The sequence below is a fragment of the Accipiter gentilis genome, chromosome 28 (assembly GCF_929443795.1).
Source record: "Accipiter gentilis chromosome 28, bAccGen1.1, whole genome shotgun sequence".
In the NCBI taxonomy this organism is placed as follows: domain Eukaryota; kingdom Metazoa; phylum Chordata; class Aves; order Accipitriformes; family Accipitridae; genus Astur; species Astur gentilis.
In genome coordinates, this window is record NC_064907.1 from 17,073,955 (window position 1) to 17,098,111 (window position 24,157).

At 38.2% G+C, this 24,157-nt stretch overlaps 1 protein-coding gene across 2 annotated transcripts in view; it reads right to left on the bottom strand.

The window, feature by feature from the left end:
• Positions 1 to 24,157, bottom strand: part of UNC5D (unc-5 netrin receptor D) — a 167,782-nt gene that overhangs the window by 70,874 nt on the left and 72,751 nt on the right. For both annotated transcript variants that reach the window (XM_049831254.1, XM_049831253.1), the window contains exons 2-4: positions 14,644 to 14,862; positions 7,636 to 7,779; positions 3,052 to 3,155 (exon numbers count right to left, since the gene is read on the bottom strand). In XM_049831254.1, coding sequence (XP_049687211.1) covers positions 3,052 to 3,155; positions 7,636 to 7,779; positions 14,644 to 14,862 — 467 coding nt within the window. The remainder of the gene's footprint in view (positions 1 to 3,051; positions 3,156 to 7,635; positions 7,780 to 14,643; positions 14,863 to 24,157) is intronic.

Consider the following 24,157-nt stretch of genomic DNA (forward strand, 5'->3'; position numbering starts at 1 on the left):
GGGACTGGAGTCTCCTCTCCATTTTGTTTTCAGTTTGCATTTCCAGGTCCATGCATAGTATGGATTTAACAAACAAACAAATAACAACAATGCCACAATTAGCATCTATTTTGCATCTAATGAAACAGAAGACGAGCTTCTTTGTCCGTAGTTATTTCAAGCCTTATGTTTTCATCTAGGGCTTCATCCAAACACAAATTAAATAAATTCTTGGATCAGAACCATAGATTTGTTGCCAGCACTGGGTTTTGAAACCTTCTACACTTCTCAGTACTCACATAACAATTATTGAGCAAGACTTACTAGCTATCTCAGTTATTTTTCATCCACATGTTTAACAGGGCAGGTCATCTTTAACTTGAAAATACCAAAAGAGTTTATAACCTCAAGCTCACTGCCATTAAGACCAGAGCCATTACTTATTTGAATCTGGTACCCAGTTTCTAAAGACACTGAATTACTTCCAGTAGACTGTTTACCTTGGTGAGCACAGAATTAGCCTTGCATCCTGAGCCTTTATGTGAAATTTTATTGTCCAAAGCAAATATGACCTGTTAAGATTTACAGGCTTTATTAGCAGCAATAACAATTTTACAATCAACATCAGTAAATCAGGGTTTATTGAGAACTCTACAATTTTTATCTGCAGAAAGCAATTAAAATGTCAGTTTTTCATTAGATATAATTCCTGACTTTTATGAAAGACAAATATCCTGTTTAATTGTTGAGTGTAAAGCAGTGTAGTTCAAATAATTCTAAAATTCTCAGTAAAATACAAGTAGTGTTGACTAAGAATCACCATTTTTTCCCAAATGCCTGAATTCCAAAGATAGCAATTTTTGCTACTTAACCATACAGAAATTGGAAAACAGTCAAATGTATGCAGTCAGTTCAGCAAACCATACTGGTTGGGTAGAAGTGTACCTATTGTAATTTGTTTCTTTTGGTCTCAAAGAAAACACATAGATTTTATATAGTTTTTCGCTTGAAAACTTTCTGCTCACCTTTAAATGCTATCTTTTTAGAATTAGTAACAAAACCAAACTGACATACATGGTAGCATACCCTTCAGACTATGAAAACAGTCAATGTAGAAAAACGTACTATAATCTTCTAAGGAAGTTACTAGGATCCTTATCACATTAAAGAACGTGACTTCAGTGAACATACAGTGTATTGCAAGACACAGGGATTACTTGAGCCTACAAAGTTTTGAGAGTATATTAGACAACTAAACAAGAGGGAGGGGAGAAAAAAAAAAAAGAAAAAAAAAGGTGGTGAAGGCACTGGACAAGGCAGAGTTCCTCCATGAAAACTGGCCTGCCAGCTCCCAAGGCCGACACACACTGCCAGGACTGCAGGTGAGATATATTTCCACAGGTAAGAAAGATGATTTGCAGTCAAGTAGTGGCCACATCATGCTTCATTTCACTTTGTAACTGCTTGTTTCCAGCCTTTTTCCTTTAACTCTGCACTTGATTTTAGGCGCTTTATTATTAAACATTCACTTGTGGAAATTTTTTACCACAAAGATAGCAAATTTATCTGAGACAGGATACACTGGCAATGTCGACAGATGTGCATTCAGAAAACTTGGTTTAGCAGTGCACATTGTCTGAGAGAAAAATGTCACTGAGGTTACCAACTGGTGGCTTTAGGGAACCTCTGCAGGCAGTGATTACCATCCCTTCTGCAGAGAGTACAGGCAATGAATCCCTCACAGACCAAGATGTTTAGGCAGTTACACCTTTGGAAGTTTGTTTTGTCTACAAAATAGGTCTGTTTACCAGAATGCACATTTAAATAATTTTGGCAATTCTCTGTAATGCAGTATCCATTCTTTTAGTACCACTAAATATGAGTAAAAACAAAGCACAGCTGAGAAGAAGGTAGTAGCAGAAATTTGAATGACACAGTAATGCATATTAGATGCCTAGATACAAACCCATCTACTCACCATTCTTATTTCTAACTCATTTTCCATTTGGCCTTTAACACTTCTGCCTGATTTTCAGTGTCTTTTGCACCTCAGTGTGCTGCATTTCTCCTCTGTTTTCAATGACATCTGCTCAACATGCTTCTCTCCTTAACTAAGAGGATGCATGTTTCCTTGGAGTTTATTTTTCCTTGCTGCTTTTGTTCCTTCAATTAGAACACACCACAGCAATAGTGGAGATAAGGGCCAAAATAACTTCTGAGTGATACTATTTGTCTTATTCATCAAGCGATGCTAAAGAACACACTGCAGAATGTGCAATTAGAAATACAGCACAGTGTTATTGGGGCTGTTCCACAGCTGCAGCGTATGGCTGAGCCTACACTGCAGCCTGAATGTGGTGGCTGTAGCTCACCCAGGTATGCAAGAGATTTAAACTGCTGATCTCAGTCTTGCCATGGCAGCACTGGCTCAAGACTACCACCACCAGTCTGTTTTTTGATAGGTAAGAACAGTGTGATGCCATGCTAGCTTCCACCATCCGATTCTTTTTTTTTTTTTTAATGCCTCTCCAGCAGATTTTTAAACACAACCCACTTAGAACATCTTCCTCCAAGAATAGTCTAGCTATTACCATTTTAAGGCATCCCCATTAGTTTTCTGTTAAGATTCAGCTCTCTTGACAAAAAGCATGTTTAAAGCTAAACAAAAAAAACCCAATTCATTGTTTGCAGCAGATTTTCTCTCTCCAGCAACAATTTATCATAATATTTTTAGGGTTTTTTTTTCCTTTGTTTTATTTTTCAATGAGAACAGTAATTTCTGAGAAAGTAAGTAACAATCTGTTTTCAGTTTGTAAGCATAAAACTTGAAAATTGTATGAAAGCTAGGAGTTTTTCAGCAAATGTTCCTGAATTCTGGTAAAAAGCCATACTTTTTAAAAACTTACATAATCAAAAAAATACATATTTAAAACAGTCGGTGAGAGAAGAACACTGTAACCAACGCTAGACCTTGAGAACCACATGGTAGCTAAGCCCCTTTGGCTTCTCTCCTCATTTCTCACCAGCCCAGGAGGCATCAGCCACCAGCAGTGACACTGCACAAAGCCTCACCTCAGCTGCAGGGACTCCCTCAGGTGGCCGACAGTGGAGAACGATCATCCCTTCGATAGGAACCTCCTTCCCTTGTGGGTCTTGCTCAAAGTTTTTCCGTAAATCTGCAGAGTTTAATGCAATAATTCATTATACCGCCAAAAGCCATTCCTCCCCAAACAATACTATGTAGGCTGCAGAAGTAAGCAACAATACCGCTTTGCCATATTCTTAAGTGTGGGTATAAAGCAATGGACAACTGAGAGTTACCAATTCTTCCCTAGATGAGAGGCAAAGAGATCGTATATCATCTTTAGTTTGTTTCCATCTCTCCAACTTTAAGGAACGATCTGTGTGTGACTACAGAGACAATCAATTTTAGAAGCCCCAAACTCCATGGTTCCAGTTGTGCATTCAATCTCTCAAGCCGTTGCCATTCCACAACACGAGAATTAAATGCAAGAACAGCAACATGGTATTGTTAGGGTGCTGTTAGAACCAACTGAATGAATCCAAGACTAGGTGAGTAATTTTCCTAGTACATGCTACTTCACATGAGTGCCAGGATATTTTATAAAATGTTCTAAGCTAGATGTTTTGTTTAGATCGCCTACATACTGCAAGCTGTAGGGAAAGAAGGAAAGGACTAAGAGTGATTCCGCACATTCCAAACTGGCTGATTACAAGATTGTTTCATTTCAGATACCATGGCCCAGCTAGTAATTCAGGGAAAAGAACGGCATATTGTCTCAAGAGTCGCACTGATGTGGCCGCAGCACTACTACGTACAAGTGTCTGGGTAAACCAGAACAGACACAAAGGAAACCTGTATCCAATGGCACTAACCTAACCCAGACATGCCCGTGGATATGTAAAGTTTTGCTTGCTGTGAAAGGAAAACAAAACGGAAGGAATGTTACTTACTACATGTGCTTTGAGAGTTAGGATGTTTCCATTAGACATACTCATTTTCTTCAAACAGTGTCTCAGATTCCAGAGTGTGGATTTACTGATTTAATTTCTCATTGCTTACACTTCATGAAATACACCCCCTTAAACAGCAGAGGCTCTGACTCAGTTACACTTTAATATATTTTTTAAAATACTTTAAGACTTAATTTAGCAAGCTGATCACTAGAGAAAGATGCACGCAGTGCATGTATTCTCCTTTTTATGATTCTTTGTTAATGTTGATTTTTTTTCCCCACAGATAACCAATATGTTCTCCAGTACTCTATTTAAAAAGTCATTCATTAACAGTTAGGCTGCAGTTCTGCCTACAAATGCCTTTATTAGGATGAAAAAGGGAGTAAGAGCCATCTTTTCATTTTCTCTGCGTTCCACACTATCACAAAGAAATACATACCTGCTTTTTCAGAGAAATATAAAGTGCTGTAATGCTTTGGACTTGACTCGCAATACAGAATCTCTAGGCTTTAGGTGCACAAAAAAAAAAAAAAAAGTAAAAAGCAAAGGGAAAAAAAAGTTGACACTACCACACTATGCATCACAATGACAAGTGCTGTGAAAAAGTTATGGGTTCTGTATGCTATCACAAATTGGACCTACACATTGTCATCTCTAGTCCTCTACAGGGTATTCTCCAAGTCAGAAATCCATGCCCCAAATTAAATAGCTAGGTTGTTCACCACAGACAGGATGACACAGGTCCATGAAAGGGTGAGCCCTGGGAACTCGTGGGGGTGGTTTATAGACATCTGTTGACAGCTATTCATTTTTTCTGTCTGGAGTACTAACAAGTCCCATCATCTTTGCACTCAAGAATTGCTGTTCTTTTCATAAAAAAAACATGGCTTCAAGTAACAGTAGCACAGCAAATGGCCAGTACAGGAACACAGTTCTCAGGCGAAACATTCAGCCACATTCAGTACATTACATAAAACAGAAATGAAGAGCACTCTCTGGCATGCCTGCTAGGTTAATATGATATCTGCAGTTATGGATGGCAGCTGGGGATGTGGTTTGCTGAAGAACTGGTACCACAGTGATGGGTTTAAAAGTCCCATCACACAGCTCCACCTGCTTCTGCTCATTCTGATTTTTACTCATATTGCCATATTATGGGGTTGGGAAATCACAGTGCGGAGAAAAGTCAATAAAAATTCAATTCAGAATAATAGTCCTTTGCAGCTTAGCAATACAGGGGAATTATTAGCTCATTCAGGGTTATGACAGTTAATGCAGTAAAATAAAAAATTGAATTTACACATATTTACACATTCAAACTAAAACAGCCAACAAAAACCCCTGTCATTTATAAAATAAAGGAGTAGTTACATTGTCCTATTATTTATTTCAAATGTTTATTTTAAGTTATCCTGTTAAAAAGAGCATAATTTTAGAAAGATTTATCAAGAATTTCTAGAACACTACCTGATAAAAGTTACCACTCAGAGTTTCTTGCTTGAACCTCACCAACCCCTTCTTCCTGCCTCTCATCTCCTTCCAAGAAGCATTTCTCCCAACTCTTTGCAGGTTGTTGCCATCATTTCCTGGGGCTAGGTCTTTAAAGACCTGAACTGGTGATTTAAGGGAAAAGGGTTCACAACAGACTGGGGGAAAGTAATTTCCTGAACTCTCTGCAAGCAGCACTGCTGCAAAACGATGGTTTCAGGCTCTGATTCTGTTAGAAAAATGTAGCAGATCTAATTGCAAGGTAAAAATGGGATGAGCCTTTAAGTATCTCCACAGTCTCACAGTAACAATTGTATTTGGGTTCTGTCTTTTTTTATGTCCCTTTTGCTATGATGGCATTTATTGACTCTTCCATTTTTTGCATCTTTCAAATAATGATCTGTTGATTGCGCGTTGTAACACTACACCACACTATTTCAGATATGAAGAGCAGAGATAAACTGAGTCTGAATACTTCCCATCTGGGAACAATGGTGGTCCTCTGCTCCCCACTGTATTAAAAATTGTGGAATGGGTCTTCTATTCTAAAAGAGATTAAGCCAAATAACTCCCCTTTCCCAATAACTCTTAGTTAATCTACAGTGGTGTTATTTAAAACTTAACATTTGATAGCCTACAAGACCAGAGTTACTCCCTTTGTTTAAAGTAGGAAGTAATGATGCTCCCTAAGCAAATAGTGACAGCAACTACCATAACTACCCGGCGACCTTCAAAATTACCACTGGTAGCGACTCTGTCACTCTTTGGCATGACTTAGAAAGACATACATTTTAACTGAATAATTCACAACTCTGCAGAGTGGAATTCCTTTCTAATCCCATTATGGCAAGCAGCAGGCATATAGAATCATTTATAAGTAGCTTAACAGCACAGTGTAACTATGCAGGGTCCAATTTCTTAATACGGGATATCACACCATGTGATTCTATAGGTCATGCAGCTGGCTCCAAAGTCAAAGCATAAAGCCTTGCAGAAAGCATATGAAAAAGCAGATGTTAGCACCTGGGAACACACACCAGCCTCAAATCCATTCCCATCTCCCTCTAGTAACTTTTGGTCACAACGAGGGTGGCAGTGAGATGGAATAATCCTACCAGCCAGAAGTTGAAGAAGAGGATTGCTATTAGCCATCTTCCCACACAAGAAGGGCTGATCCTCTGTGTAATGTCCTCCAACACGGGAAGCACATGTTGAGAATAACTTCCTCATTACGACACATGCAATATATCAGCTGACTTTGAGAAGCTGTTGTCCAATTTTCCAGTCCAAGCATGATGTGCAAGAATAATACTTTTACCTTGTCACAAGAAGGAAATTTTTCCTAAGTCACTTTAACTTCTCTGAATGATAGATTCAACCATCTGATCTAGATTTCACATAAACTATGTAGTTAAAAAAGTGGAAGACTATCTACCTTGCTCATGACAAATTTTATTATCTTCAGTAGTGGTTCTTATAAATGTCTATAGGAACAGCATTTTAAAGGATTTTTTTCTCAACAATGTATATTTAGTCCCATAAAGAAATGATGGAATTTCTGTAGCAGTCTCAGTTCTGTTTAAGATGTTTGCCCCTCATTTCCTCAAAAAAAGGAGGGAAGGTATTTTTTCCTCTACTGATGGGAATTATTCCATTTTTCCTACTTTTATCTCATTTTCCCCACAGCTTATCATACCTGATGACCAATGATAGGCTTCAATATTGAGAACCAAATTTAAAATACTATGCTACAAAAGCTTCTAATGCATTCTTGTTTGGGGTTTTTTTTGTACAAAGTGTAGAAGACAGATATTGTTAAATGGTTTTCCATATTTTTTTAGACCCCTGTGATCAACATGGAGCAAAAGGGCACTTCCCAGGGGATTTTCAATTTGCATTAACATTTTTTATTACATTGCATTGTTGTGACACTGTGCATATGCAGTCCAGAACCTCTGAAACAGACTTGCTGAGTGTAAATGCAAATCAATCAATCCACATTAAAATAAAAGAAAGCTCTGAAAAAAAACCACCATGGCATGCTTTCTGTGATACTCCTACAGTATCTGATAGGGAAGGCTTGCAAAGACAGCAGTACCTTACCAGTTTCCGTTTATATTTAACCTTAAAAGAACAGTATGTTTCCATACCTTACAAAACCTAGAATAGCAGAACATTTACTCCACTCACAAGCTATGCGGACAGATGCCTTCCTACTCTTTGAGGTCCCTAGATGGCTCCATGCAACACATTGACACCAGTAATCTTCTGGCCCATGAAAATCTTCCACCTGCTGTCTCGTCACATTGATGAACACCTCTCGAACTTTCAATCCTAAAGGGAAAAGATACAGAAAATTAGCTGATACAGGCTTACTTGGGCATAAAGCTAAGGTTAGCCAAACCTTTTCTTTTAATTAAACAATTCCATTTTTAATCAAGGCAAAGCTTTAATTACTTTGACAATAATACATGGCTACTAATTAAATTCTAAAAGCTGAGTAGGTCATAATGCATTGAGTTACAAAAATTACCCACCCACTGTGGTCTTTGCAAGAATATAACACCATTCTCAGAAACCTTGTCTCTTGTGCCTTTTTCACCCAGAATGTTTATCTGGTTATTTTATAATATAATATACAACAAAATTATCTTCTGATCTAACGTCTCAGTGCCCTTGAAAGCCTTTCTGAAGTACCCTGGTAAGGCCCTCAATCAAGTCAAAGAGCCAGAACTACACATGGATGACAGGAACTAATCAAATGCCCCACTGAATTCCATCCTGTTCCAGCCACTACTACCGCAGTTCCATCCAGCAGCCATTTCCTCATACAGGAGAGAAAAGCTGTTTCTTATACTTGCAAGACAGAGAAAGCTAAGCTCAAGCCATTACAGCCTGGGAGAAGGAGAAAAGAAAGAGAGGGGAATAAATTTCACAGCTCACAAATGGAGATGGCCACCCTATCCTTCTGGGAAGCAAGTGAACCAGCTACAAAACTGAAGTCTTGTCTTTCTTTACGTTCACAAACAGAAGTGTTTATAACATCAGACCGATACCTTGCTTATTTTACACTGTTTCCCAAAGTATAACCTTGCTAAATTCACCTGCAGTGCAATGTTGTTGTCTACTGCAAATTCACCTGTTGTCTACCAAAATGAATGCATATCTCTTTCCTGAGGTAGGAATCAGTTACACCTAAACAGCTGAGAAAAGGATCTAAGGGAATAATCAAGGCTAGCCAGGAGTAAAGATGGGAAAAGCCCTGTGCTTTTTTTTTTTTTTTAGCCTGCTGCCATTTTCATAACCTCTTGGGCACAGGTGAAATTTAGCAGTATTGCCCTTCAGACCGGAAGCATTTGTTTCAGACAAAGCTTGAAGGTAAATACAAGACATCAAGAAGCCTTGTAAAGCTGACACCTGATTTTATACACTTCGGATGTTTGCCATATCTGCAACTACCTTTGCATGACAATCTTGGGGAGAAGAAATATAATCCAAATCTGGGTTAAGAGACATTAGGAATCATTTGAAAGAGACAGTCAGAAAAACATTAATTTGAAAATAGAAAACATTCATGCCTACTACTTTCTTCTTTCTCCTCCTCTGCAGTCCCAAGATACTTACTTCCCCTTCACTGGAAATGAATGAAAACTCAAAATATTTCATGCCTGTGAAGTTCATAAAGCAGCAAGAAATTTCTAAACCTGAACTCCATAAAAATTGGCTTCCACTTAATCTCAGGCATCATTAACAGCTGGGTATTTCACTTCTGAAAGGCACTAGGAAGTCAACATGTTCCTTTGGTAAACAGGAGAGATGAGACCCACTGGGGATGCTCACTGAAGTGAGGAGGGGAAGGTCAGACAAGCTTTAAATACTATAAAGTGATACAAAATTTTTGCTACTTTTCCAGCAACAGGCAAAGGGCGGGTTTACTACTTTTCATTTATCCTGTTTGGCTTGCTATATTTCACAATGATACTTGAAGACATGGACAAACCTGCAATAGCTTGCTAAGTTGTGTCAATTATCATTTTAGGCACTCAAATATTTATTCACTCTGTAATAAACAAACAGAGGTTTCCTGGTTGTTTTTATTTGCATTTTTTTTTTTTTAAATATGTTCATGCAGTTTTCAACAAAACTGTTTACAAAACATCCCTTTATTTTCTGCCATGGTGAAAACAAGCCATTATGAAATAAACACAGCACATGGAACTCAGCAGTTCTGTCAGAAACTCCTCTCCTTGCTGACATACTGACTGTAGAATGCATGATGAAAATGCACCATCTCAATTTAAACATCCAAGCTGCTCTGGCAGCGATGAATCTTTGGATTCTCAGCCATACATGATTTTGTAGAGGGATCTTTATGGGTTAAAGATAAGAGCAGCTACACTAAGATTCATTAGAGAGCATCTGAGTCCTGGTGACCTGACACAGCAGGTCTTCACTGGCTGAAGATTTGGCATCCCACCATGCTGTATGACGCTGGCAGACATACACTTTCTTGTTACTTACCTATGGCAAATCAAGCTGTGTGCAGTCCCTGAGTGACCTCAATCAAAGCTACAAAGCATCAAAGCTCCAGAGCCTCCAAATCCAAGCTAATTTGCAACCATGTCCAACAAGGTTGCAACCCATCTACTTAAAGACTTCTTCGGCAAGGGTGTAAAATGATTAAGTCCTTGACAAATATTGACCTTTCTAACATGGCCTGTCTCCAGTCAGGAATCACTCATCCAGCATTCAATTAGCTGACATGCACTTCTGTGCAGCCATGTACATCATACCCACCTGGGTGTCTATGCTGCCTGTAAACGGTGTTGCTCTGTATGTTGCTGTGAAGGCACAGCCTCTTGCTGTACCTGAGTATCTCCAGCTATCCTCCCATCCCATGATCAGCTCATTCCCACCATGACCTCTAAGCAGTATCCTCCTGGGGAGAGAACGCTCCCTGTTACCAGCCATTAACTACAGCCCTGCTGACAGTGCTGCCGTTCACCCACCTGGTTCTGGTACGCCGTCTACTGAACTCTCTCAATTTCTGAGATACTCTAGGAATTTTTGGAAGCAGCAAATAGAAATGAAGGTATGAGAACCACATATTGTACAGCTTACCGGTGCATCCATGCTAACAACAACAGAATCTTTACTGATACCAAACAAAAAAAGTCATCCCATGATGATGATTTTTTTGAGAAGCGGAAGCCATTTCTAGGCTCATTGGTACTGTAAAATTCTGAACAGTCGTCAGTGAATATAGGCATTTACAGCTTCAGATTTATTAAGGTAGCATATTCTCCAGCCCAGCTCTTCCTTTCATTGACACATTATTTAATTAACCTATATATCAGCCTGTACTTTCTGAAGCAACATTTAATGTGGTTTGAATCAAGCAAACAAACGGCAACACGATTTTGAGAAGCTGGTGGTTCAGCATTTTGAGAACGGGACAGGTAGGAATTCAGCTCCTCTTAAAGGTCTCCCAATTTGCCAATAGACAAAATAAATGCATCCAAAATAGCAGAATCACAGAATTGTTGAGGTTGGAAGGGACCTCTGGAGAACATCAAGTCTTTGGGGAAAGTTCTGTTTTGTTTATGGAGAAAGTACACCTATTTTCATTTGTTTTAGAAACAACTACAGAAAGCAAATGTATTGGGAACAGAGGCATATATTCTTCATTTATCATCACTATATTTCACCAACAAATATACTCACCTACCCTCTGCATCTCAAGAAATGCCAGGAAAATTGTTCATAGGAAATGACACAGAATGAAAAATCCATGCAAATAAAAAACAGGCACATAATAAACAAGAGCAACATTTTACCTGTGACTTGTATAACTCCAATAAGCACTGCAAGTCCAACCCTTTAAATTATTGTGCAAATTATAACCATCATCTTTTGTTATACAGTACAGCCTTACAGAATATAAAATTATGACTATGGTACTGATATGCTAATAAGCTTTCTGCACTGTTGGATGGTTTAGCTGCAGATAGACTAATGCTGGCAGCAGATGAATAATTGCTCTCCATGTACTAAACATAACAGAGCTGCACAGAACTTCAGCATTTGTCAGCTTTATTTGTTTAAATGAGAAAAACACTGACAGCAGTTATTGCTGTAATCCTGTTATTTATCAGACAAGAAAACTGTAGTTACTCTTAGCAGGTCTGATCCTCTGGTGAAACCAGAAGTTGAAATATTTATAAACTAATTCTGAGGTGCATGCTGCAATGTTCAGGCAAGAAAAATAAAGCAGAAGGAAATTAATCAAACTGTAATTATTATATTTTTATCACAGTAGCATCTACTAGCTCAGGCTCTCACTTTATGAGGCAGAATACATAGAGAGAGCAAAGTTCCTGTTCTGCCACATTTATGGAAAAAAAAAAAAAAACAACCAGAAAAGGCAGACCATGGATTACTATCTTTTCTGCAACTCAGGAAATAAGGCAGGAGAGGATGAAATAACTTGGTCTTTAACTGACCAATTTACTGTGGCAGCACAGAGATGGGAACCTGTATCCGCCATACTTGCAGCATGTGTCAGCCTGCCTGCACTGATTTTCTGCACAAACAGCAGAAAATCCACAACCCGAGAGACTTCAGTGCAAACTCTTCAAGCCCACCAGGACCTCTTACATTCTCAGGCAGCCAGCATGTCACAGCCCGTAACTACAAAGCTTACAAAACTACAAATATCCTTCCTCTCCTGCTGCTCCTCCTCTTCAAATTAACAGCAACTCCTGTGTTACTCTAAGATTTTTATTTCTGTCCTATAAAAACAAAATCTTGCAAAATTGGATTCCATATTCATCACAATGACAAAATATACCCATTGTCTACCAACAGCTGTCCTTCCTGTCCTTTTATATGTACACAATACAGTGCTGTAGGTAAAATCCATCAGAACAGTGTGCTTTCAAGTACCATTGCCAAGTACTTCTTGCATATGCCTGGCTAAGATCTTACTGGCAGGAATTTATAGAGATGCTAAGATTAATTTCTTGTATTCAGCATTAAATTTCCTCTTGTTTGGGTTTCTTGTTGCTGTTTTCCACCACTGTTCTATACATCATCTCAAAATTTTAATCACATAACAAATAGTGGAAGGATGGAAAAGGACAGACCCTTTTTAATGTACTGTAACCTCCCTTTAGTGAGCACACCAGAATCGCACCCTTTAACCAGAGGCACCGTTCTTGGCATAAATTCTAGTGCAGTTTTTCACAGATGGAGCCCACGCAGTATGCAGAACACTGTGCATGCTTGGTAATAGACATGTTTATGCCCCAGATTTGACTCCAGAAACAAGGGCACTGCCAGTATGCAGATTAATTCTAAAAAAAAAAACCACAAACCCCCAATAGTCTGCTGTTCACTGAAGACTAAGGAAGGGTTCCAAAATAATTTTTGGATATGGATACATCATGGTGAGAGAACATCCATGCCTGTCCTTCAACATTACACTGTACATAGCCTTTACTTACATTTTTGTGTCCTAAGTACCATTATGGTAGTTTTTGGAACACACGGACATGCTGCACTGTCTGGACCAGACTTACGTTTAGAGAACAATACTTTTAGGGTCAGCTCTGTCCCTGGCTTAAATTCAAACCTGCAACATTTATATTCCAGATCCCATTTGCTAAGCCTATGCCTCCATGTCTCAAACCTCAATGTTACTGGTGTTATTAAAAAAAAAAACCAAAAAAACCCCAAACAAACAAAAAAACCAAAATAAACAAAACAAAACAAAACAAACCCAAAACCTAATGTTACTTTACCTTTTTTTATTCTGTTATTAATCCAAGACTTAGAAAACATAATTACAGTATTCACAAGACAGATTTTCATTAACCATATGGAAGAAAAGCATTTAGGGACGACATTTCTTCTATATTGATTCAGCAATGCCTTTAGAAGTAAAGGTTATGCCTATTAAATTATTTTTGAAAAGGTAACTGTAAAAATTAAAATTCATCCAGATTAGCATTTACAAAAAGCCTTTAGTATGAAATTTCTTCAGAATGTGTCACTTAAAAAGAATGCCAAACGCTACTTTAGGAGATGTAACTTCTTTTTAAATGGCATTTTTTCCTCTAAAAAGGAATTTCTTGCATTGATAGAGAGGATGTTATGCATACACTGCTATTTCCAAGACATGGAGTTGCCTAGCAATCTTGGAATTTAAAAAGAGGAGAAAAGCAATAACAACACAGAATTGTGAAATTACAAGACGGTGCAGCATTAAATTGGTTTGCAATACTTATCAAGATGCTTCTAAATGAGAAAAGATATAGGGTGTGCTGGGAGCATGATAAAATCTGTTGATCATTTTCAACTTTCTCCCTTCTCATTCTCTTCTTTTAGATACACACTTTTACACAACGGATTTCTCCTACTTAGCTTTATTACCTATAAAATACCTACCACTGCTTGGAGGCGAAGGCAAATTTCAGTCACCGCATTGGTGGTTTTTCAGGGTTCATCCTGACAGGAATTTCATTAAAACATACGTTTCCCTGTTTCCAGTTCCCACTACAAATTACGCCTCTGAAATACAGAGAATTACTCTTCCCTGCAGAACTGTTATTTTCTTTCAGAAAGCTCACTGTTTATGGTTAGTGTTTGATCAGGCCTTATGTCTCCACGTGGAGAAGTTGGTGGTACATATCCAGTTTGTTACCATCTCGTTTAACGCCTCCTACATGCATAGTCATTTTAATTCCCTTTGTTTTCCTCATTCATACTATGCGTCTTCTGCCAGGATCTGTATTCCCCTTTTCTGCCTGTCAGCTTCTGTCCTTTTCTTACCCTCTTCCAGCCACTGCCTTCCCTTTTGCATTTTGGGAAACTGATTCTCCCAATTCTGCAAAGCTGTGTCTACAGGGTACGTCACAAGCAGATACGAGCTGGCTTTACTGACACCCCAAACCAACCAAAACATGTTGTCACCATAGCCCAGCAATAAGTTTATGCCAAGACACTGGGCCCTCCTACCAGGGCTTATTGGCTCTGCTCAGGGCAGAGCAGACTTTGTCCTGTGACTTTTGAGTTAGAGCCGGTTCCCACTCCTTTAGCTCAGTGCAAGCCTGCAACTATCTGCTAAGTCCCACAACTCTTCTGTTTGTGTAGACGCTGCATTCAGATATATCTCCCAAAGGACACATTAGCCCTTACCTGTAGTCTCATCCATGCTTTCCTCAGACACGTGCTCATTTTGATGGACCCATTCACCATTGCACTTGAAGAAAATCTGCATAGCTGGCATAGCTTTACAGCGTAAGACAATTGGGTTGCTTTTTATAATGTAGGCATCATCTGGTTCCTCCATAAAATGAGGCAGTGTTCCAGGAGCAGATGGGATAGACTCTGGAAGTGCTTCACTGTTATCATTTCCTGAAAGGGAAGAAAAGGAAAATACACATTTTTCTTGTTGTTCACCCTTTGTATCATCTCATTTAATTGGTTGAATACCATTTGGGATTTTGTTAAAAACTAAGTTTACTAGAGAAACACCTGTAGAACTCAACAGCTGTCAGGATTGTGCTTTGTAAGGGATTTGACACACACACACACACACACACACACACAAATATCGGGTAATTTAAGTGTAAGAACTGTTGAGAAAATTGTCAGAAAAGAAGCATCAGAATCATCAGAAAACTGCATCATCACTATTGCCAATTTTATAGATGGGGAACTGAGGCACAGAAAGATTAAATGAGCCACCTAAGGTCATACAGAAAGTCTGTGGAAGAAGTAGAAACTAAACCTTATTCTCTTGAGAGTGACAGCCCAGTGCCTTAACTACCAAATCTTCCTTTCTTTCACTGAGTTTTATTTCCTTTAGAGGGTTGCTATAGATTTAACAGGGATCAGAGTGTTAACCACAGAGAAATATATTTATACGAATAGCATTACTGTAGCACTCCAACACTGGAATAAGCAAACTGTGATTTCATACCCACTTAGAGAAAATTTTCAATATGCTTTTACACTGTTCCCATTTACTACAGCCCCTTTAAGGTGATATAAAAGTGTAAAAGTGGTTTCTGTAGGGCCAGAAACTGCAAGATAGTGAGCTTTCTCAGCTTATATCACAGATGGTAGGATCCAAGGGCATTCGTTCAGCAATGTATAAGCCAATGTGTCTTATTTTATGAATTCCGGTGCTTAGACATGAACATAGAAGCACTGCAATAGAAGCTTTTGCTTTACTGCAACTCTTCTAATTGAGTCAAATCCTAGTTGCTGCTGTCAAAACCAGGAAATTCCCATTGATTTTTATCAATGCTGGGATTTATTTCAGTAGTTTGTCAGTTTTGTGGAAAATTCTGAGAACAGTAACAAAAATAAGCCAGAAAGGATCAATTTATGAAGGAAGATTAGAAAGTACTGAATATGTACAGTGTAGCCAAACGGTAACATAGGAGGACATAGTCTATATGCAGAAGAAGGGAACACAGTATCAGAGAAAGAGGAATAGCTGAGGGCAATATATACGTGATTAACCAAAACCAATGAAATTAAGTTAGATGAAAGGTAAGTTATGATGATATGAAGTAAGTCTAAAAACCTTCACAGGTCTAGTAGATTACAGAATAATGAGAACATACTTTGTCTTTATTTCTAGTAAAAATAGGTATCTCTCAGTTAGCACTCAGTATATCTGTGTGTGCAAATACACACTATGTGCTGTGAGATCATTACGACTTTCAAATGAGTTCAGTGGTTTAAACTACATTCACAGTGTACTTTATAAAATATTATCATAATTTTTAGCATTTTACTACTGAACATTAATGCCAATTTCCATCTTGTCAATCTTCAGTAATACTGCGTCCCTGCAGGCTTTATTAAATCCATGCTTTACAGGAAATAACAAAAATGTCATTATAAGATTTTGGAGAGGCTTGGAAATCCCACGCTCTCATCAGTGCTTTGAGTGTTTCACAAGGCAGCAACACGCCTGCGTTGAGGAAGAATAGCAGACAATTTTATAAGGATCATTCAGCTAGAGAACTTAGAATGACCCACTGTTATTCCACTAAATTTGCTATTTAGGGCAAGACACAAAGGACGAAATCCCAGCCCCACTGAAATGAAAGGCACAATTCTCCTCGCAAGTGGCATCCAGATTTAATGATATGGCTTTATATTCTTGTTAAGCGTTACTAATGGGGACCTGAAAACAACAGATTCTACATGTCTTAGGGGATTGTGATGCTTTTGTCCAGCTCACCTCCCCAACAGAGAAATTGAGTGAAGCACAAAATATTTTATGCTGTCACCAGCAGAATGGTTTTGGGCTTTGGAAGTGGCTCACTCCTCCTAAAGAAAACATTTAACATAAAGAGGTAAGTCAAGGTGCATCTTTTCACTTAAACATAACTGGCACTTCATTAAGTGCCCTTGAAAATCAAACTAACAAAGATCACAGTACACAAAAGGAGGAACGATCTTCTATATCCTGTCTCCAACAGACAGATATTACTATATTTTTGCATGCTCTGCAAATGTAATTGCTTGAATTCCCTATTGTACGACATTTTATCATCCAGATGAAATCAGCATCTGGCAAGAATTTACTTCACTGAGTACAAGTTCACACAACCATTAGCAGAGGTGAGCAAAGTGACTCGTTACCCTGTCCCGTGTGAGGTTAGGCTGGAAGGCAACTCTGTGCCTGTAAGAAAATTCACAAAGGATTTGCATTCCTTGTTTTTTTTTTTATGGAGGTACTACTTTTCTCCATGTGGCTACCTAATTAGATAGGGACTGCAATGACACCCATTTAAAGTGTTGTGATATCTAGAAGTTTTGCATCATAAATATCTAGCGTGATTTATGATACACAAGACTTACTTTACTGGTTCCTTTATCATGCTTAAACAGAAGAGTCACACAGCAGTATTTCCAATACATTAAAATAAATACCCTTCTGCATTTATATGTTGCTCTCTGGCCCTAAGTAAGATGGCATTTCCTGCCATACATGCTAAAAAAGTGATGATTAGACAAGTTGCAGTGTCTACAGCTCCCTGGGACTGGAACAGGTAAGATCACACTCTGAACAAGTGCTACCATTTACTTAACCACAGCTACAACAGGGAATTTATCAGTGAATTGGGAATGCATAGTCATGTCAATTTTTAACTGTTTACTGATGCCAAGAGTGAAGTTAGATTAGCAAATGAGGTATTTTTTTCTTTCACTTTCAAAGGCTGTGAGAGACTGAAAGAGTTAATATCCCAAACATTGTGGTGGGGCAAGTTCTGCTTAAAGACAAACCCTGCACAGCAAGGAACCAAGGTGAAAAGCCCATCAGCTCAGACATCAGCAACAGGAGGGAGAGGGCGTGCTGGAGGGTGTGCAGCTCCCTGTTCTGATAAGCTGTTCTGATACAAAGATCAAACAATGGTAGTGTCTGCAGGGAAGGAGAAGTTACTCCACAAATGACCCCCAAGCCCAAAGGCTCACAAACTGCTCATTAACCTGAAGAGTTCGGGTGCCTGCCCGAAGGAGGGGCAAGGATAATGAAAAGGACACCAACTGAAGGCCCGGGCATGCAAGCCCACTGGAACTGGACCCCTCGGCTGACTGGACCAACGCTGGACCCAGGACCAGTGAAATCTTTCTCTCTTCCTTTCTCTCTCTGTCTTCCTCTCTCTCTCCTTTTCCTTTTTCACAATCCCTACACCTCAACCGTTTCAAGATCTAAACTGTTGACCAAGTCTGGGACTAAGAGTGGATCCAGCCACCCCAGGCCCTTCTCTGAGGAGGGGTCTGGAAAGCAAGGGGGTCTACTCTGAACCTCGTGACTCAACGGGAGGGATCTCCTTATTCCCTGAATTGATGTATATGGTTACACAGTTTACAGAAGTAGTCTTATGCCAATTCCTGTTGTGAGAAACCCTGCTGCCTACTACCACGCCTCCCCAGTTCCGTTTGCTTCTGTCTTAAATAAAATCTTTAACTGATCATTTGGTGTCGTTTCACCTTAATTTCGCCTGAGGAAATTTCGAATTAAACAGGACTCCCTGGTCTGTCCAGTCTGGGTCATGACAAAGGCAACCCTTTTCTTTACTCTTACTTTTGTTTTTCATCCGTCCTGCATCCTCTACTAGTTAGGACTCCTTTCTAGCCTTGGAGTCTTTCCAGCTTTTATGTCAAAGTTATATATTCTTACCAATCTGTAAAAGTGAAGTCTGTCATGCTAAAGAAAGGATAGACTCATACAGAACTCCACTCTGCGAGCGCTCTGAGTGCTTTACAAATCTTAAAACCACAGAATAAAGTAGAAGACTTTGCTTTAGCAGAAATGTATTTGTTTCACACACTACCTCCTCAAACCTCTATACAGCAAATAAATGCATTTAAAAACAATCAGCATTAAGTCTGATCTCTGAAATGCTCCTGTTTAAAGACCATAGTGCACTATTAGTAGAAAAAAAATCTAGCACTTGTACAAGCTGTCCACCATGAGATACTAATGCATTCATTGACAGTCATCTGAATCAGTGGTGTTCTATGATTACTTTAAATTTCTTTGGTAACAGATGTTGGTAAAATGTACTTTCTCTTCCGGTATTACCTACCAGATCAACAGACTCCTGCCAGACGCGTGCAGGCGTGACAGAGCTGAAAAACTGAAACTTTCTTGTTCTAGGAGATACTACTCTGATTCCACTAGTTCGTGGAATGTTGCAGTCAACCTAAAAGAACTCCTTCCAGTACACTGAAGTTCTTTCAACCGTACTGTAGTATCAGTAAAATTAAAATCTGCTACATCCTTCTCCCTGTATTTTTGCAACTGTTAGAGGGCAACTTCTGACATACTGGTATCACTGTACTATCACTTTTCCAAGTTGATGGGCCAGTTCGTTAAGATCACAGCAACAACTGGTCTCATGATTTCAAATTGCATTGTCTAGCTCACTGTGTCTCTATATGAATCAGAGGTCATGCAACAGACTTGTACAAGCTTCGGGGGGGGGGTAAAATTATGTGAACAAAGAGGCTAAAGAAAGGAGTATTTAGCCCAAAACGTTATTTTGTGTTCAAGTCCTAAGCAATTTGTCTACTGCAGCCCATAGCAAAGCAAGATTACATGAATTATTATGAGACATTTCAATTCTCTCTAAAAATAATCTAGAAGTACCTAGCTGAAACAGGAAGATGTACTGAGCCAGCCAAACCTGTATCACGCAACTCACCTCCCTCACTGATGACTTCAACTGAATGCAATTCATTGTTTCAGAAATATGCTTCTTGGAAGTACACTACAGAATCCAAACAGTCCAGAATATAAAATAAAGACACGATATTTACATCTCTATAACTACATATATATACACACACACGATTAAATATGTAAATCACATGAGCTGTCACAGACCTCAATCACATCAGTGCTAATTAGATAAGGTGTAGGAAGATAATGCCTAGATACTGCCCATTCTTAATCGGGTAGAACAGATCCTAGGGTCAAGTCCTAAAAAATGTTATTTAGGAGGCTAACACTGATCTTCTATAAATATATATGCATTTCAGGTTAAATATTTTATCCGAGAACTACAGTAGCTGCTGACCAAAGCAAAGCCTCTCCTAAAGTGCACTGAATACTTGGAATTTTGTGCATCATCTTTTTTTGTACCCTAACTTGTATTCAAATTCATCTGAAAGCCTAGTGAAACTTTGTAAGGGTTTTGATTTCAAATTATTAAGGTTTTTCATTTATAACTGTCAGTTTTCAAGATTCAGGCCATTCATAGGTATAGAAAAACGGCTGTTTTAATGCAACAGTGAATGACAGAAGACCAAGCTATCAAACACAATTCTTGTATTTTTCATTCCTGGAAAATTACCTTTCAGGAAGTGCTTTGTGTTTTATGTTCTGCACACTAGTCCAATAGGGACTTTAAATCTTTTTGTGACAATAATAGAAACAAAAAAGAAAGAAGAAAAAAACCCAAACAAACTTAGGAACAAACACTAAATTCTTCTATGAAATAAATATACTGCTATTAGTTGTCAGATCACACTAGAAAATCTTGATAGCAGCAGACACAAATCCTTCAGTATTTCAAAACAGATTAGGATATAATTTAGATGTTAAAGTGAGATTTTAAAACAATGAAAAATCATGAGTTCTAAACTCCCCCCCCCCAAAAAAAATTAGGAAGTATTTAAAATAAGTAAGTAAGATTACTTTCCCTATTTAAAAAAAAAAAAACTAACAACATTGAATTGTCCCAAACAAGCCAAGTAACTTGCTGGTAATAAGTAAGAATAATCCTTTTGTAACAATCATCCTCCTAAGACAAATACATCCTCTAATGCTACCCATCATGGTAGATTCCATTATTACCACCATCACTTTCAGAGTATAAAACCCAGTATAAGTTGAAGTATTCTCTATTCCCTTTATCTCTCCATCTCCTCCCCCTCGCCCCTGCAAAAAAACCCAAAACATAGTTGTCTAAGGGCTGGAAGCACAGACACAATGACTTCTCATAAGTTTCTGAACACAGTCGCTTTTAAATTTTGGTGGTACAAGAAAAACAAAGCTCTAGACGAAGTAACAAACATGATTATTTTCCCACCTTAGTTGCCTCCTACTCTAATTAAGCATTCCTAAGATCAGAGGATCCCTGCTTTCCTTTTCTATCTGTAGGATTCTTTTTTGTTGTTGTTCAGTTTTTTTTTCTAAGGTATGTAACTGCCCTGAAGACCATTTCCTTTATTAGCTGTGCCTGCAGGGAAACAAGAGCCATTCCGATATAAGAGAACTCCCTCCAACTTCCTTGTCTTGCTCAGAAGTTCCTCCCCCTTTGCTTCCTTTTCCCAAGTCCCCTGAATTTATAAATCTTGGCATTAGCATTTGGTTTCTTTATTAGGCTTTTAGATATTTTCTACACTCCGAGCCTTACTCCTGTGTAGGCAATTCAGGAAAAAAAAAATGCCTTTTCCCAGATGTAAACATCCCAACCACTCATTTTGGACAGGTCTATTCACTAGCTGAAAGACAATTAGTGATGACCAAAATTCTAGACACTCACTTTCCTCCCTTTCCATGTATCTGATGCTGCTGATTCCTGTTGAGCTTTGAACCACCTGCAGTCATTATTTTCAAAAAAACTAAATAATGCCAACTGTCTTCTACACGTCTGCTCATTTTTAGAGGAAAGTCAGAAGACGAAAAAATTCATAGTACAGAATACATAACTTCCTTATACATGGAATGGTTTTCATAGTAAAATTTGAGTCATTATTCAGTCAGTAAAGCAACTTAGTGAGATTTGTCTACGTTCTTTCAATCAGATGACCCTGTCCTATATGCAACAAAACGGGGGTTTTTTGGAAGTCGCTCAGATATTGATGGAAGTATGAGATTTTGTTGCCCACATGAAATCCTTTAATGCCTTTGTTATTTCCTCTAGTACACAGATTTACTAAAGCCTACAGGGACATGGTATTTAGCAAAGATTGACAATATGGGAACAGTGAGAATGGTCAGTAATAAAACATGCATGCTAATGAGTTTCACTGCATAATTTTTCTTTAAACTCTGTATATTGAAGGAGAATCCAATTACTACTTATTCAGCACTCCTGGTAAATGATACAGAACTGCTTAATTAGTATGAGTGCCATAGAGCACCTACTGTACAGTCATTTTCATTAGCCTGCCAAATCTGTATCAATATATGATACAGATTTGTGGACAAGCAAAGTGGCACTAACTGATGTTCTGCCCCAGACTCTGCAATCTCAGAGTCACTATTTCCTGCTTTATTTACTGCAGTATATTCTCAAAAGATATAATTTGTAAACTTAAAAAAATGCTTTAATTTTTTTTTTTTAAATGTTTTTACCTGAATTCCTGGTTTCTTCTGGCTACTGTACAGCACAATGCCATATCCAGTTTTATTAATGAATATGTCTGCATGCACCTCCAGCACATGTGGCAATGCACTGATTTCTATATATATTATCCACATACTATGACCGCTGATACTACATTTGCTGTATACATTACATGCTTCTTTCAATATAAGCCATTTTATCTGTGTAAACTGACACATAACTGCACACAAATGGAAAACTATCATGCAAGCCATTGGTCCTCCTCTTCTTCAAAGACACGTAGTTTTCAGCAAATTCAAGACAAACTCTATAAGTCTAGTAAAGGCAAAGAACTAAATATTTAATCCGCTGGACTGGGCATTAGGAAAAATAATCTTTGATATTCTAAAATTCAGTTATGTTCTGCACTGCATGCGGTTATATGTAATATGCTGGGGAACAAGAAAAATGTTGTTCTACATCTGTTTGGTGAGCACATGCGAATGATGCAAAGCTATGACACCCAGTGAGGAAATCCTTGAAGACTGTTAACTACATATGGCAAAAGCTAGAAAACTTTCCTCCTCCTGCTCCTCAATATTTAAGATGATCACAGTCAATGTGGGAATGGTACACTCGAGAGTCATCTCTGGTTACCAGCATGCAATCCTTTTGAGGGACTTGCCCATGAGCTATACGGTAAAAATTCCAAAACTGTTCCAGTAACTCAGGCTTCAAAGTCATTTTTGTTAACCAAGTAACTACCAAGACTTTATCCCTGATGCCTTTAAATATTCGTACCAACACCTCAGCCACTGGTGACTCTCAACATAAATGTCAAAAATAGTCCTCATTTGTTTCTAGTCCCATTGGGAAAGAGAGGCTGGAGTCAGGAATGAAGAATCGACACCATTACTAGCAAGCAGTTTCCACCGAACAAAACAAAAGAACAAGATATGGTAAGAATAATGCTACAGCCAAACAATGACTAAGGAAAGCCATACTGCTTATGTTCAGACACATTCAATATCCAGTGTTAATTTCCAGCAGGTTCCACGTGACAATGATTTGCTTAAATGATGAATATTTAATGCAGTAAGCAAATATATTAAAAGCAGCTTGGGAAGAACGTTTTCAGAAAGAAAATGTGCTTATACACCTGTAAGTACACTATGCATTCACAGCTAAGAACTCCAATGTGGGTAAACCTTTTCTCATAAATTTTCCCACAATGCCTGTAAAATTTCCATACAAGTTTTAATGGATTAATAAAATCTGGATTTAATTCAATCAATAATTGATTTGGGGGAATCTTTGGCATTATATTTTCCTGTTGGTATGATCTGATTAAGTATAGCTGTGTTTGCTTACATTTGTGTTACTATGAATTAAGCCTACTTTATTTTGCTACACAAACCATGTTATAAAAAACTGGACAATATTAGAAGAAAACTTCACTGCATGTGAACGGTATGGAATTAAGAACCCTTTTTAATGTGACTTCTGTCCCTAACCAAAGGTTGTAGGATAGTTGAAACACCTTCAGGCATATGAAACAGGTAATTGGAACTGAAGCATACACATATATCGTAAACATACGTATTTATGGTCATTTTTCTTTCTCCCGAGATGTTTGTTCACTTCTCATTTCAGTAGGGCCTGAAATTGTAATTAGGTTGCCAAGACAATACCCCATGAGTAGAAGATAATAATAAAATATCAAAGTGGAAAAACACAAAGATGTCACTGATGTTTGAACCAAAATGACTTTATGATATGAAAACAAAACAAAACAATGTCAGTGCAAGTCTGTAGAGACAATGATACAACAGTAATGCAAAAAT